Below are 16,311 nucleotides of genomic sequence, written 5' to 3'. Positions count from 1 at the left end.
TTACATTCACCAATTTTAAAAAAATATTAAAGACCTAGTCATAGTCTAAATAGTTAAAACCAAAGTGAAAGGTAAACTTACATTTCGACCATCTAATGTATGTGGTCTGCTAGCCAGTACTGTTCCCACGCAGTTGGGATCTTTAAATTTGACAAATCCAAACCCTCGAGATTGGTTTGTTGTTTTATCTTTCATTATTACGCAGTCTACAACTTCTCCATACTGGGAAAAGTAGCTACGGAGAGTTTCTGTTAAAAAAAATATGGTATTAAGCAGAACCAGCAATTAAAGAGTATAACTTTTCGTAAAACTGACATGTCTAAATCTTCTAATATGCACTTGCTAAAACCTGGCACCTGATGATTTGTACCATTTAAAGAGGATATACTAGCCATGTATCTGAAAACCAAAGGTGCTCATTGTTTTAATTCCACTCAGGCAGATGGAAGAAAATAGTGCAGTAAATTAGTTTTCAAAACAGAGATCTGCTATTTCTGAGTCAGCACTTTAAGGGATGTCAAAACCAACTTTTCCAAATACCAACCAACATAACCAGCGAATATAAAATTTCTCCATATCCTTGTCCAGGAGATATGAAAGTGACACAATGTAAAGATGAACACCACAATCAGGAAAGAAACTTAAATTTAAAGTTTCTTTACAGGAATTCTATTACCATCATTCGTTAAAAAGCAACAAAATTGAAGATTAGTAGTAAAGACTCATTTGAATTTTCCAGAGATTTTACTACTATATTACTTTATAAGAAAGTATGAGGTATAAAGTTTTGTCCTTTGTAATGTTTTGGTATAATGGTTGTAGAATACATAACTTACCTTGTGTTGTACTCCAGTCTAGGCCACCCACAAACAACTTTCTGTAATTCAAACAACATATTGTGGTTAAGTATGAGGTCTGAATCAAACAACATGCATTATTTTAAGTAATAACATACACAACCTGTTTGTGCTTTCATCTAGCTAATGTAGTATTTTAGCATAGTTTGAAGAATTCAAAGCGTGTTACTCACTGAAGATGAATTTCTCCTTTGCTTTTAAGTTTCCACTTTTATTTCAAGATTATCTTCAGCTGTGTTACATACTATGAGTATAGGAAATGATTTAAAGACACTGAAGTATTACTTCTTCTGCACCCCACAGGTATAGGATTGCACATTTATACCAGGAATATATTTATTCTCATTTGAAATAGCAGATATGAAATGTGCTAGAAAAGCAAAAGATAAATCAAACATTGATAGCTTCAACATTAAATAAAACAGATGTCTAGCACTAAAATATCCAGAAGAAAGACGACATCAAATATCTTTACTTATTTACTCTTTGGGGCCAAGTGGGGTTGTTCATGTTGTGAAAATCTCAGTTCAGACAGTATGATCAAGGATCTATTCACCATTTTATTCCCAAGTTAACGGTCTGAAGTAATGCATAGGGTCTTGCATGGACCCTCTGAGAATAAGCTCAGAGAACATTAGTGTGACTGTTTTAATAAACCCATTAAACACTGAATGTTGAATGAAACATACAAAATTGTTAAGAAGGATAAACAACAACCCAACTAGATAACAGATGATTTTAATAACTGTAGAGTTACCAACGGGATATGTAAACACTGAAAATACTGCAGTCCCTGTATCCCCTTTGTAAGAATAAACGTTATAGCAGATTTCCCAAGTTCTCTAATGTATGTCACTTTACCTTTCCTTCAAGAGATTATCTTTAAAACTACTGGGGTATGAAAATTTACTCCACCTCAATTACTAAAGTTATCTTGTACCAACTTCCAAATGTCAAGCAATAAAATGTGTACACACAGGGAAATGATATAGCAAATTTCTTGTGTGCCATATGGTAAAAGCCCAATGGGAATCATGTTTACCAAAGATACATGCTTCACTTTAAAGCATGTTGAACTAAACACAATAATGAAAAATTCAGCCATCATTAATTCCAATCACCTGGAACTTCTGTATACAGCTTTCCCTTTGACCTAACTATAAACTTAGAGAACATTTGAATTCCCCCTACTCTCAAATCAGTAAGCTGGAATTGGTCCTTTAGGTGAGTTACACCCACTTGTCTTTGGTTTCCCAAAAATCAGAAAGAGAAAATCAGACCCAAAAATCCATAAAAAGAAATTCTTACATAGCCATCAAAACATTAAAAGTGATTATTTGCAACTTATATGTTGCTACTTCACTTATCTTGGAAGACTAGTCTGATTCATTTTTGGTTACCATCAGATTCTAGTCAATAAGTGAAAGGAAAAGTAACTACAAAGTTCAGGTTAAAAACTGCAGGGGAAAGTTTAGTTTTTAAATGTGTAGTGGCTCAAAAAACAGGGAAACATTTCTAATGTTTGGTCTTTAGGTCTCTGAAAGCTCATTTTCACAATAAGTACATCATTCTAGGGAAAATCTAACCTAACAGCATCCCTGTCAAGTTGTCTGTTAACTGCAGTGAAAACTAAACAGCAGTTAGGCTCCGCTCGTTACAAAGTCCTGACAGTCAGTCTACAAAAAGATCCTTCTGTAGCTAATTTCTGAAACACAAAATTAAGATTGCAGACTGCACCATTTTTGTATGGTAGTCTCTCTGCTTGAAGACGACACGCAAGATACCAAATAAAAGTGGAAATTTATGCTAATTTGGTTCTAATCTGAAAAGAGTCTTCTCCTAACAAGCTCTTATCACAGAATAAAACTATCTTTACATACTGCTACCCATTACCATAGTATCTGAGCACCTTCCACATAAAATTAATAGCAAAGATTTCTGCTTCATGGTAATAGAACAGAATGCCCAAGGCCTTTCCCACAAGGAAAATACATAGTCTAGTAATTCTGTAAACTTTGCTCTGCAGTCAGCACATCATGTTTTGTTTGATCCTATATTAGATATGAGGTTTTTTTTTAAAAAACAACATTACTTGAAATTAATGACTCTCAGACTCATTAGTAAATTCTTAAATTATTTTAGTTTCCAGAAATAAGTTTATATTAAATGTGACATTCAAAGAAGACTGGGATGTAGTAAGAAGGCATTTCCTAGGAACCTTCGGGCACTAGGTAAAGAAGACAAGCCCATCTGAACTAACTCTTATGAAAAATAACATTGCTGCTGTTGAAACCAAATGGCAAACATAAAATTGCGTGCTCCCCCCCTTTAAAAACAGAACACAGTTGGTCACTGAACATCTGGAATACTAAAATATGGTATTTTAGTAAAATTGTCATAATAGGTAGCTTTGAAAACCAATCAAAATGCACTGCTTAGGTATGCTGGTTGGTCAGAATTTGTGGTTTTGTTACAAAGACAAGAGGTGTGACAGTGACATATGTATTCATACAATGCCTTTCATCTGAGTGTATCAAGGTGTTTAAAAGTTATTATTCAGTTTACCCATTTGAAAAATGTGAAACAGAAATGACCCAGCCACAGTCATGAAAGTCAGACACAGAATTAGAAAATGAACCTTGGAGTACTGACTTCCAGGATTCAGATCAACCACCAGACAACTCCTTAATACTGAACTGTGAAACCATACCTACAATGTCACCTTATGATTCAGTTTAAAAGTAACAAGTGAGGACAGTCTCATGCCTGTTGTATACCAAGAAGTTATGGACCAAAACACTATGACTATAAAAAATGGTCATTTCTTTAAATAACAAAATCAATTCTTAAACTAAAATGTAGCAGAAATCTGGGTCAAGGGCAAGTTTTTAGAAACAGCATCTAAATCTGTACCCACAAGTTCTCCATGTTACAGCATGCCCCAAAATTTCTATCTGTGCACAGATGCTGGACTACTTGATTTGCAACTGTATGCACATGCATATCAATTTTAGCATTTTAAAAAAACCCTACATATACAAAAAGTGCATCCCATAATTAAAAGCTAACTTAAGGCCATCCCAACATTTGGCCCTCTTACTCAAAAGCAGCATCTTAATTAAAGGTCCACCTGTTATATTTTAGTAAGTAACTGAGTTTACACTAATATGACAGGGCGGTCTACTTCATAAGAAAATGTCCTGTTTTTCCTGATCTTTCTCCAGAGAAAAGAGGAAACCGTCTATTGTTTTTGTTTTCCACTTTGCTATAGTGCTGTGTATGGCCATAGCTCAGCTGAAGTCAGAAAAAAGTGTCTCCCCATGAGAGGAGAAAGTTTCATTTGTATTTTTCCCATTCTCAGCCCATAGATTTAAAATAAAAGAGCTGCTTTACGCTATGAGAAAATGTTGCAACTTCCTCTCACCTGCTTTATGCAGAAGAAACTGGCTCTATTAAACAAATAGCTACTCCAGCTACTCCCTAACAATGGCTGCCATAAGGCACCAGTCAGCTCAGCTGTAGCTAATTTACAGAGTTGTGGGTGCAGTAGTAATTAATCAACAGGAATTTTGGATAATTCTGCTGTACAGAAGATTAGTAATAGTAGCATAGACTTCACCTGTTCACTTGAGCTAGGAGCTCCAGGGAGGTATGGCAGTTTAGAAAATGGCTGCAGTCAAGCCTCAGGAGCTAAAATTTGATTCCAGGAGCTGTAATTTTAATTTTTCTTGAATTGTTGGTTTTTTTTTTTTTAAAAAACACACTTTACACCAGCTTGCTCCAAGACATCTCAAGCTTAACTCAGCTGCTCAGCAAATGACAGAAAATATACTTTAAGAATTTAGGTTTCCAGAGTCTAAAAATAATGAACATATTGTACAAATTTTAATCTTCTTATATGGTATTTTAAAATTTGCCTAGTTGGATCAGGGATTTCACCTCTAAGTCACTGGTTCATAGACAGACCAGATCAGCAATAACATAAGCCTTAACTGCACTAGAAAACTGATTTGCTGCTGAGAACAGTTCAGTCGGTTCACATGAACCAGTCCAGAAAATGACTATCAGCGTACAAAGGACAATTTTCAGCACTCGTACAGAAAGCACTGACTATGTCCACACTTATTGTTTTGGAGGAATGATCATTAGCATATCCTCACTAATGATACCAGTGTATACAGGGCTTCAGTGTTTTAACTGCCATTTTATCCAACCCTGCTGAAAGCTGGTCTAAATGATACAAAACCAAAAATGCCTGGGCACGTCCATCATTTGTTACCACCAGTGAAGCTGCACCAACAGTAGTGTGCAACAGTGGGAGATTTCCTGGAAGATACTATTAAACAAGGCTTACATGTCAAGAATGTTTTCCATAATGGTGCTAAAAATGATTTTGTCCTGTCTCTAGCCATTGAAGCGTTTGCAGCATCAGTTCAAAGGAACCCACACATTGTGGACAACAGTTTTAAGTAACGTCATTTTTTGGTTTTAACAAGTCTACCACCAGATAGTCTATTTGGTTATCTGAGTGAAGAAAATTTGTATCCATCCAACTGTCCATAGGCAGATACAAACACAGTTCTGGTAGCAGTCTCACCGAAGTGGCCAAGATGAGAACTGCACTCTTCCTTAGATCTGGTCCCCACAAAAGAGAAAGACACACAATGGCTTTCACTGCTCTTTCCTATGCTGTACCTATTCTGTGAAAAGAAAGTTTCTAATACTGCCTAACAGGAACAACACAAGGATTTTTTTAAAAATAAATAAGGTAGTTTTGTGTATAACAAAATATTCACAATTAAATTTCACTATAAATAAAAAAGGCAACGATTTTAGCTTTTGTTTTAAACCAAGGACTCTGGATTAGCAATATGCTCTTCATCAGCCACATACAACTAGTCTATGCCAGGTTATCAAATATAAAAAAAAAATATACCATCTGTGGGTTTCTGACAGACCATCTAGTTGTTTGACTGCAGGGAGCTCCCCTTCTCGATAATGACCACTGAAACCTTCCAGCTCAGTTATAAATTATTTCAAGCCACCTCACAGACAAATATTCAAACAAAAAAGAAGGGTTGTCTAGGGTCAACTGCAGCAGCTGTATGTAAATAGAGCACTTCTATTTATATGCATACTATAGAATGGCAAAAGCCAAGACAATCTTAGCCTTCGGCTCTGTGATGGATGGATTCTAATATACTGAGCAAAAGTAACCTATTTAACCAACCCACCTGCCTAAAACAAGGATATAGGCACAATATAAAAGAAAGCTGACAGAAGCGAAATATTTAAGGACAGTGCAAGAGGATTGCTCATCTTGCAACATTTAGCTTATACCATCATCAACCTGTTCTCATGAGTCTTATTACACAAGCTGAGGCTTGGCCATTTACAGCTTTGCTTGTACGAACACTTAAGGACAGGTAGTCAGTAAACTCTTGCCATCAGTTCAAGTATTGTGCAAGTGTACTTCTCTCTCTCTCTCACACACACACACAAATCAATGTTTTCACAAAGCTATATATAACAATTTACATTATGGAGCTGCTCTGATCAACCCATAGTACAGTTGAAGTTAACTTCTCTCAAACAAAGCTGATGGTTCTGAAGTTTTGCATGCTTCATCTCATCCCAGAGTAGTTTGCATGGGACACAACTGGAGAAGGAATAAATGACATGCAAAGCAGCTCCATCCCATCTCTGGAGTCAATGTGTAAACTATGTCTAGAAATATTACACAACAATTGAAACTTTTAACTATGTGAAAGTTTTGAATTAACTATAACAGAAAGACTCTTATTAAACTAAATCTCCAATTAATATCCTAGCTGATGAATACGTCAGCTGTTTTCAGTGTCGTTTCAGTAGGCTACAGAGTCCTCCAGGAGTACACCATTTTCTTTGACTCTCAGTAGTTTAAGTAGTAACTGCAGTGAATAGTATCCATAAAATCTCTATCTGTCCCAGCTAGTGCAAGGGATTACAGCCCTTGTGTGTATAATGTGTCATCCACCTAGGTGATACACCTTGGAATCTCATGTAGGTTTTCCCTTCAATTACATAGGCGATCATAACCGATATGGTATGAAATAACAGAAGCAGGTTTCACCAGTAATCTAGAGAACACGAGTCTTAGGGGCTCATAGCACTATGAGACTATATATACTCAGGTATTAAATATTTTCAACCACAAATCCCAAATTTACAAAACTAAAATTCCATGTGCTGTATGGCACAAATTCCCCTCCCTTCATTACCATTACCCTATTTCTCAATACAGCGGGAAGACAGTGAACTAATCAAAGGCTTATTTTATTATATGAGTTTGCCAGGCTTCCATGAATGTCAGAACTGTAATATTTGGCAATAAGCATGAAGTACAGGTAGCTAAAGTAATAAATCTCAAGACACAAGGAGCAGCAAAGTGATCTGAAAATAAAAGCCATGTCAGACAGAATAATCAAAAGGCAGGAAAAGCACACTACTACTCCATTCTCAGACATTATCTCTCAAATTGGATGTTTTGAGTCCAGCAAACCCGGAACATTTTACATATTGTAATACCATAAATATTTCAAACTGTTTCTCCAGAGTGATTATCACATATCAACTTTAGCAGTTACCCTGCTGGAAACACATAATTGATAGGAAAAAGTTTTCATATTTTTGTTCTAGTATCTATCAATTCAATATTCCCCACTATACAAATTACTTCAACAAGCGTGCAATGTTCTTTTTTTAAGTTAATGCTGACAGTTCAGTTATCGCCACATATTTTGTTTCTCAACTTTTAAAAAAAAGTTATCAACTTACATTTTTGCATTAGAAGGTAAAACACTCAGACTCAAGTCAATTTGGTAGCCACAGAAGATTTATAACAGCTTCCAAAATAAAAACTGTATTTCTTAAGATTAATTTCTAGTTGACTGCCAAACAGACTTGACACCATAGTAAGTTGTCTAAAACTGTAACATATCCTGTTTTTTTCACCTTTCTCTTCTAAGTATTTTTGAGTGGATGAATAAATTAATGACTATGTTTTTTACGAACTAAAACCGGATCCTTCCACACCTAAATATAAACGTAGGGAGTGAAATTATGAGCAATTTGCAATCCACAACAAGCCCATTGTCCAGAATGTGAGTTAGCATAATATTTTGCCCAGTATTTATAAGCCTGTTTTAAACATGTTACTCCAGAGCAACGAATTAGTCTCTTCGAGAAATGCAGATGTTAATGCCCTCCCATGGGAGGGCATTTCATAAATTAGTTTCAACAGTAATTGGGGCTCAGGACACAAAAATAATACTTCCAGAACAGGAAAATGCCATAAACATAACCCAAGGGACAAACCTGGATTAGTGCTGGAAATGACCCACCTTGATTATCATGCGCATTATAAAGAGAGGTTTCAAAGAGGGATGGGCTATTACCAGCAGGAGAGTGAGTTTGTATGTGTGTATGTGGGGGGGGGGGGGGAAGGGTGAGAAAACCTGGATTTGTGCTGGAAATGGCCCTCCCTTGATGATCACTTTAGATAAGCTGTTACGAGCAGGACAGTGGGGTGGGAGGAAGTTTTGTTTCATGGTCTCTGTGTGTATATAATGTCTTCTGCAGTTTCCACAATATGCTATGCATCCGATGAAGTGAGCTGTAGCTCACGAAAGCTCATGCTCAAATAAACTGGTTAGTCTCTAAGGTGCCACAAGTACTCCTTTTCTTTTTTCTTTTTACGAATACAGACTAACACGGCTGTTACTCTGAAACCAAGGGACAAACGCCATTCACTGAGACAAGTTATTTTCAAGACATTCAGTACTATTACATCTCTTGTACTTCTGAGATAGTTCAGAACTTAAACACAGAGGGACACAATAGATGAACCATTATATGAGTCTAGTTCTGGACAATGTAGTCTAAGGTTTTAGTTTATGATTTTATGTATATTTTAGTTTTTACAAGGATGAACAGTTTATCATGGTGGAAAAATTCACCGTCAACTGTTGATACATTTCACTACAACAAAACACTTGGCAACCAGTGTTGTGTAAAACTACTCTATAGTTTTCTGTCAATTCTCCCATACACCGTACACTGTCTTGTGATTCTTAATATTGCAAATGTTTGAGCAGTGTATGGAAAATTATATAAAATGCGATCTTAAATCCATGGTTTCAGAGTAACAGCCGTGTTAGTCTGTATTCGCAAAAAGAAAAGGAGTACTTGTGGCACCTTAAGAGACTAACCAATTTATTTGAGCATAAGCTTTCCTGAGCTTATGAAGTGAGTGATCACATCCGATGAAGTGAGCTGTAGCTCATGAAAGCTTATGCTCAAATAAATTGGTTAGTCTCTAAGGTGCCACAAATACTCCTTTTCTTAAATCCATGGGGAGCCAAATATGGCATTATCTATTTAAAATAGCCAAAGTCCACCGAAGACCTTTAAGCAGCCATTCAAGATTCCTAATGTGAAACTGATCTGTGGAAGCCTGTCAGTGGAAGGGAAGTTTAAAAGAGCACAGAGACACACAGTACACGGTTCCTGTCTCTAGAAGGGAAGCAGAGGGAAGATAAAAAGACTCTCCGTTTCCGTCTTTGTCCTGCCAGTCTTTCTTGGAGGGGCAGAGATTTCAGCCCCGCAGTCAGATGTATAGTTCACCTTCAGTGGGCCCCTCCCGACACAAGGGGGGGGGGGGAACTATGTGGGCAAAGCCTGATGAGACAGGGACTCCTTCTGTCCTGGGGCAAGACTGTCAGCAGATTTTACATCTCCCTTCTTCCTCGGCTACCTCAAGGTGAGGCCAAGATAGGTGCAGGGCTGCCGCAGTTGCCCTGGTCCCGTGATACCCGCTCCGTGGCCTGCCTGCGCTGACCCCACAGTTGGGACCGGCCGGGCTGCCCAGCACGCGGACACAGGGGTCCCAGCGAGGCTGCGGTTCCCCCCCCCCCGCCCCGAGACACACGCGATGCTCCCGGGCCCGTGGAAATGGGGCTCCGCGGACGGTTCGAGGCACGGCCCGGAGGAGGGAACAAGGGCTTCCGCTTCAGAGCTCGCAGGGAGCCCCTATGACCTTGGGCCCCGGCTCGAAGCACCTGCAGCCGCCAGGCGCGGGACCGGCGGCGGCGGGGGGGGGCGGCACGTGGGGGGGAACCCCCCCCCGCGATGAGATGCGCGAGGACTCGGGATGGCGTCAGCCGCCAGCTCGTGGCCAGGGGCCGCGGGGCGGGGCAGTGGGGGGGGGAATATCCCAGCTCCCCGGAACTGCCCAGTCTCAGCCCCTTCACTGGGGGGGCTCCCCCCGTCCTGAACCCCTCCAGCGCCCTTCCCCCCCCACCAACGGCTCGGCGTCCCCGGAGTCCCTCAGCCGCCCCCCTCACCCGATCTCGTCGGCGCCTCCCACGTTGTTCATGGCGGCGGCTCCAGGCAGCTTCCGGGCCGGGCCCGGCTCCCTCAGGCCCAGGCGGCGGCAGCAGCGGAAGGTCACGGGCTCCGCTTCCCTCCCGAGCTGCGCAACGGCGGCTCCGGCCCCCGCTTCCCCTCAGCGCCGCCCGCCAACCGCCGCTGCGCGTGCACCCTGGCCTCGCTACGGGGTCTCCGGGACCGCGCCCAACGGGCGGGTGAGGGGAAAGGGGTAGCGCGCCTGCGCGGCAGGCGCAGGGCACCACGGGAAACGTAGTCCAGCGCGGGCTGGCTGACACGTGGGGCGGCCCCGCGGCGCCATGCGGATGCGAGCCGGCAGGAGGGAGCGAGAGGGCTGTGCGTGCGAGAAAGAGAGGCCGCGTGGGCGCTCAGGAGCGTGTGCGTGACACACCGCATGGGAGCGAATGCATCAGCTTTAGAACGTGAAAGGGAATGGGAGGGTGGCAGGGAATTTGTTTGCAAGTGAGGCCTGGGCTACGCTTAAAGATAAAAATAGAAAAGCCCCTTCACTGTGTAGGAAGCGTCTACACCACAGCACCATAGCTCCGGTGCTGCACTTGCAGTGTAGACACAGTCAGAGTGCGTGCATAGCATGGTGTGTACGGGGGGCAGTGGTGTCCTTGGGTGTTTACTAAGGTGTGAGTGTGCCTATGGCTTTGCCTAGACTAGGGCCTGGTCTCCACACAGTTTTTGTGCTGGTACAACTGTCACGTAGGGATGCGATTTTTAACCAAAATAGTTATACCAGTACAACCCCTAGTGTGAACAGTTACACTGGTATAATGGTGCCTCACACCGATACAGCTTATCCCCCTTCCTGTAAGGGAAAGGCTATATCTGTATACGCACATTTATACCAATATAGGGGTAGCCACAGTCCTGGGGTTATTCCACTTTACCCATTCACTATAGTTAAAGCAGTACAACTTTGTGTGTAGAAAAGCCTTAGGAAAAACACTACTTTTTTAGGCCTGGTCTACACTACAGGGTTAGGTTGCTGTAAGCAGCCTTATGTTGACCTAGTTCATAGAATCATAGAATATCAGGGTTGGAAGGGACCTCAGGAGGTCATCTAGTCCAAGCCCCTGCTCAAAGCAGGGCCAATCCCCAATTAAATCATTCCAGCCACGGCATTGTCAAGCATGACCTTAAAACCTTCTAAGGAAGGAGATTCTACCATCTCCCTAGGTAATGCATTCCAGTGTTTCACCACCCTCCTAGTGAAAAAGTTTTTCCTAATATCCAACCTAAATCTCCCCCACTGCAACTTGAGACCATTACTTCTTGTCCTGTCATCTTCTACCACTGAGAATAGTCTAGAACCATCCTCTTTGGAACCACCTCTCAGGTAGATGAAAGCAGCTATCAAATCCCCCCTCATTCTTCTCTTCCGTAGACTAAACAATCCCAGTTCCCTCAGCCTCTCCTCATAAGTCATGTGTTCCAGACCCCTAATCATTTTTGTTGTCCTTCACTGGACTCTCTCCAATTTTTCCACATCCTTCTTGTAGTGTGGGGCCCAAAACTGGACACAGTACTCCAGATGAGGCCTCACCAATGTTGAATAGAGGGGAACGATCACGTCCCTTGATCTGCTGGCTATGCCCCTACTTATACATCCCAAAATGCCATTGGCCTTCTTGGCAAGAAGGGCACACAGTTGACTCATATCCAGCTTCTCGTCCACTGTCACCCCTAGGTCCTTTTCCGCAGAACTGCTGCCTAGCCTAGTTGTGGAAGTGTCTTCAGTTAAATTTGGCTCCCGCCAAGTTAAGTGCCTCTATACGCTGATTTAGTAATGCCACCTTCCCAAGCGGCATAGAGTCACGGTCAGTGGAGTTAGGTTGACACAGTGTCAGCCTCCGATGAAGTGAGCTGTAGCCCACGAAAGCTTATGCTCAAATAAATTTGTTAGTCTCTAAGGTGCCACAAGTCCTCCTGTTCTTTCTGGGAATACAGACTAACACGGCTGCTACTCTGTAGATCCTGTGTTGCTTACTGACTGTTACTGGCTTTCAGGAGCTGTCCCACAATGCTCCACACCCACAGTACAATTGATATGAGTGTTGTACCAATAAATTAAAAACCAGCAGGATCTTATTAAAGGGAAAAAGGCAAAATACCACATTTATTGTGAATACAGAAAGAATCATAGTAAGCAGTTAGTTACAGCTGTAACATTCCATTCAATCTCATCTTTATTCACTCATTCATTCATACAAACACACACACACACACACACAGGTTCTGCAAGGTTGTTATCATAGTAAGCAGTTAGTTATAGCTATAACATTCCATTCAATCTCATATTTATTCACACACACACACACACACACACACACACACACACACACACACACACACACACACACACACACACACACACACACACAGAGGTTCTGCAAGGTTGTCATCATAGTTACCAGCCTTAGAATTGCTCATGCCAAGCCACTGGCCAGGTGGCCTGGACATGAGGAGGGAGCAGGGCCTTGTCAGATGCTCATCTGATGCTCCTGGAAGTTGGTTTGCAGAATCAGACCCCAAAGTTCTCACTTTTTAAGAGTCTATTTTTATAGGAATTTCTTCCTATGCCAGTCTATGGGAATTGCTTCATCATGCTGTTGCTGAATCAATCAGCAGATAGCACATTCCTGACGGCTCCAAGAAGTTATCTTGTTCTTTGGTTCTCCCATTCTTGAGGCTGTTGGGTGGATTCCAGTCTGCCCTCCGGGGGTCCTCTGGTTATTTCCACTTGACGCCTTCTTCAGCCGATGGACACTGGATTCTTAGGCTGGCACCTCCCTGATCATTCAGTTGTTATCCACACCAAGCATCCGTCCACATACATCCTCTATCTCTATTTTAATCACAATTGTTAATACAACAAAAGGGCGGGGAGTCTCTGGGTGCTGTTTCTGTTGTTAGAGTATTGCTTTGAGTCTCTGTGAATTGCTTTGAGAACAGATTCTGTCTTAGAATGTACTAACACAATTAGCAGCTTGCAAGTTTCACACATAGAGGGAGAGAAACAGTACCAAAACCCAAGAGACCTCTTAATTAGTAATACCCTGGAATTTAAACTATGGGGAATCAAACTCATTTGTGATTTTAATACAGAACTTCTTTAATATGATCCAACATACTGACTGTTACTGGCTTTCAGGAGCTGTCCCACAATGCTCCACACCCACAGTACAATTGATATGAGCGCTCCTGGCGAGGACGCACACCACCGACACAAGGAGCCAAGTATGCACACGCACACACGAGTGATTTAATAACTGCAGTGGCTGTATGCTGACGTAAATTAGGTCGACATAATTTTTATAGTGCAGACATCGCCTTAAGCGTTAGAGTTTAGCTAACTCCATTGAACCAATGTGATTGAAAAAAGCACCCTTTTTCCTATGCCTGAATTACCCTTAAAAAGTTTTACCAGCATCAGTGGAATCTATGAACTATGTCAGTGGTGTAATATTTTGCCAACATAGTTATGCCAATAAAAGCTCTACTGTAGATACAGTTATACTGGGATAAGCACTTTTATACGGGTATAACTGTATCTACGCTATGGTTTTTTTGCTGCTTTGAGGCTAAGGGCATGGCTACACTGGAAACTTCAAAGCGCTGTCAAAAGCTTCAAAAAGCTGTCACAGGAGCGCTTTGAAGTGCGAGTGTGGTCGCGCGCGAGCGCTAGGAGAGAGCTCTCCCAGCGCTCCTGGTAATCCACCTCCACAAAGGGATTGGCTCTCAGTGCTGGGAGCCTGTTTACACCAGCACTTTAAAGCGCTCTGACTTGCTGCGCTCAGGGGGGTGATTTTTCACCCCCCTGAGCCAGCAAGATAGAGTGCTATAAAATGTAAGGGTAGCCAAGCTTTAAGTCTGCACTTAGCAGCTGCTCCACTGCAACGCTTCAGTATAGACACTCACTACAGCAATGGGAGGAGTTCTCCCGTCACTGTAGTTAAGCCGACCTAACGCTGTCTACACTGGGGACTAGATCGGCTTAATTACTTGATCAGCATATGGATTTTCCACAGCTCTGAGAGGTGTTGTGATGTCAATGTAAGTTTTCAGTGGGGACCAGCCCTAACTAAGCCAGCATAGTTAAATCAGCAAAACTTTGAAATGTAGGCAAGGCCTTAGGCCTGGTCTACCCTAGGAAATTAGGTTGGTATAACTACATAGCTCAGGGGTATGAAAAATCCACATCCCTGAGCAATGCAGTTAAACCAACCTAACTCCTGGTGTAGACAGTGCTAGGGTGACGGGAGAATTCTTCCATCGACCTATCTACGCTGATGGGAGAACGCCTCCCGTCGCGTAGGTCGTGTCTTCACTGAAGCACTACAGCAACGCAGCTGCCGTGTTTTAAGTGTAGACAAGCCCATACAAGGCCTATGTGTGTAGCATCTATAGGTGCATGGAGAGCTTGTGTTTGTGTGTAGCACAAGGGAAAAGCATAAGCCAATGATATTGTAACAGGCAGTGAGTGGTTTTATTTCAATGTCAGAAGTAAACCTAGCCCTTGTCAACTAGTATTATTTACTGTTTTATATATATATATATATATATATATATATATATATATATATTTATATATATAACACCACTGGTGTATCTTAGGCCCCTAGCAGTCTGGGAGCACTATGATTCTGTAGATTTTTATGAATCAAATGACACCCCCTCTTCCCTTTCGATCACTAATTTGCCCACGGGATTACACGTGCTCCCAGACTGTAGAGGGCAGGAAAGGCAATTTAATCCCACACGTTGCACAGTTTGGGAGTGGTGTTTTATTTCTGCAGATTTATTTCGACCCAGGTGTCTGATCATTCTGGCACACACCTTCGGGAGGAAAGTTCTTTGGGAGGAAAACATCCTCATTTTGGATTAAGTCTAAGGCACTTTTATTTGAAAACCTCGCCCTATTGGGAGGAAGGATTTTGCTTATGTGGGTTTCAACGCAACATTTAAAATCTCACACGTGAGGAGTTTTTTTTTGTTTTGTTTTTTGGAAATCTAAGTTTCTATCTATTGAAATAGTCAAGCAGCGTGGATGCCGTGCTCACCCTCCTGATAATAGAGAACCAGGGACATCTAGTGGCTTTAGCTAAATCCCAGAAGGATATTTAAGGGTTTGATTTGCAGAAGTGCTGTGTACCCCAAACTCCAGCTGATTTCAGTGGACGCTGTGGGTACTCAGCACTTATGAAAACTATGCCCCTATGCCCTGCTCCTGCAAAGACTTGTTCATAGAATTCACTTTACTACCAAGTCGATGGGACTACTTACAGTAGTAAAGTTAAGCATATCCGTAAGCGTTTGCGAGATAGTTATTATCTCGGGGGCTTGGGAAAGAGAATTAAAATTCACAGAAAAAGACTGATGCACAGACACACCCCAGTTTGGGATTGGTGTGGTATTTCTCTAGGCAGATGGCTTGTACAAAACTGACAACTGCATAAGTGATGCACATGGCATAAGGTTGGGCTATCAGCGCAATCTGTTTCGAGAGAAGAGAATTGCTTTTATCCCGGTGGGTAGAGTACAGATAATAAGCCCATGTGCTGGGCAGGGATATGCCATCCAACCATGCTGCACTTTTAGGGGTGGCTGATGGAGTGTGGGGGGACAGGAATTCCGTTGATAAATGTCTGTTGTGGCTGAGGACTTCTCCTTGCCTTGGGGAACTGTAAGTATGAGCCTAGCTCTTGAGCCATTGATTTCAGCTGCCTATTGCCCAGCGGTCAGCTCTCACGCACACACCCTTTTCCACACCAGCCAAATCTCCCTCTTTTAGAAGGGGACTCTCATTTAAGATACCTTCAGACTCTTACGCATGAAGGGATTTCGCTGCAGGTTTCAGTGCGGCGTTAATACTCTTGTTCCTTTAGCTTGTCCTGCCCCTTGGCAATGTCCTGCGTTGCAGGTAGTGAAAGCTGGCTCCATGTGTCAGACGGAATGATGCCGAAAGAGTGCGTCCCCCCCCTGGCCACAGGGGGAGTGGAAGTGCTCTGTTTACATG

At 41.9% G+C, this 16,311-nt stretch overlaps 1 protein-coding gene across 3 annotated transcripts in view; it reads right to left on the bottom strand.

Moving 5' to 3' along the window:
* Positions 1-10,422, bottom strand: part of DAZAP1 (DAZ associated protein 1) — a 35,458-nt gene extending 25,036 nt beyond the window's left edge. For all 3 annotated transcript variants that reach the window (XM_074939324.1, XM_074939325.1, XM_074939326.1), the window contains exons 1-3: positions 10,241-10,422; positions 837-877; positions 82-248 (exon numbers count right to left, since the gene is read on the bottom strand). In XM_074939324.1, the coding sequence (XP_074795425.1) occupies positions 82-248; positions 837-877; positions 10,241-10,272 (240 nt within the window). In that variant the 5' untranslated portion in view covers positions 10,273-10,422. The remainder of the gene's footprint in view (positions 1-81; positions 249-836; positions 878-10,240) is intronic.
* Between the last annotated feature and the right edge of the window lie 5,889 nt (positions 10,423-16,311).

The sequence above is a fragment of the Natator depressus genome, chromosome 25, assembly GCF_965152275.1.
Source record: "Natator depressus isolate rNatDep1 chromosome 25, rNatDep2.hap1, whole genome shotgun sequence".
Taxonomy (NCBI): domain Eukaryota; kingdom Metazoa; phylum Chordata; order Testudines; family Cheloniidae; genus Natator; species Natator depressus.
The sequence above is the reverse complement of the archived record's forward strand: the minus strand, read 5'-3'. Positions and strand labels throughout refer to the sequence as shown.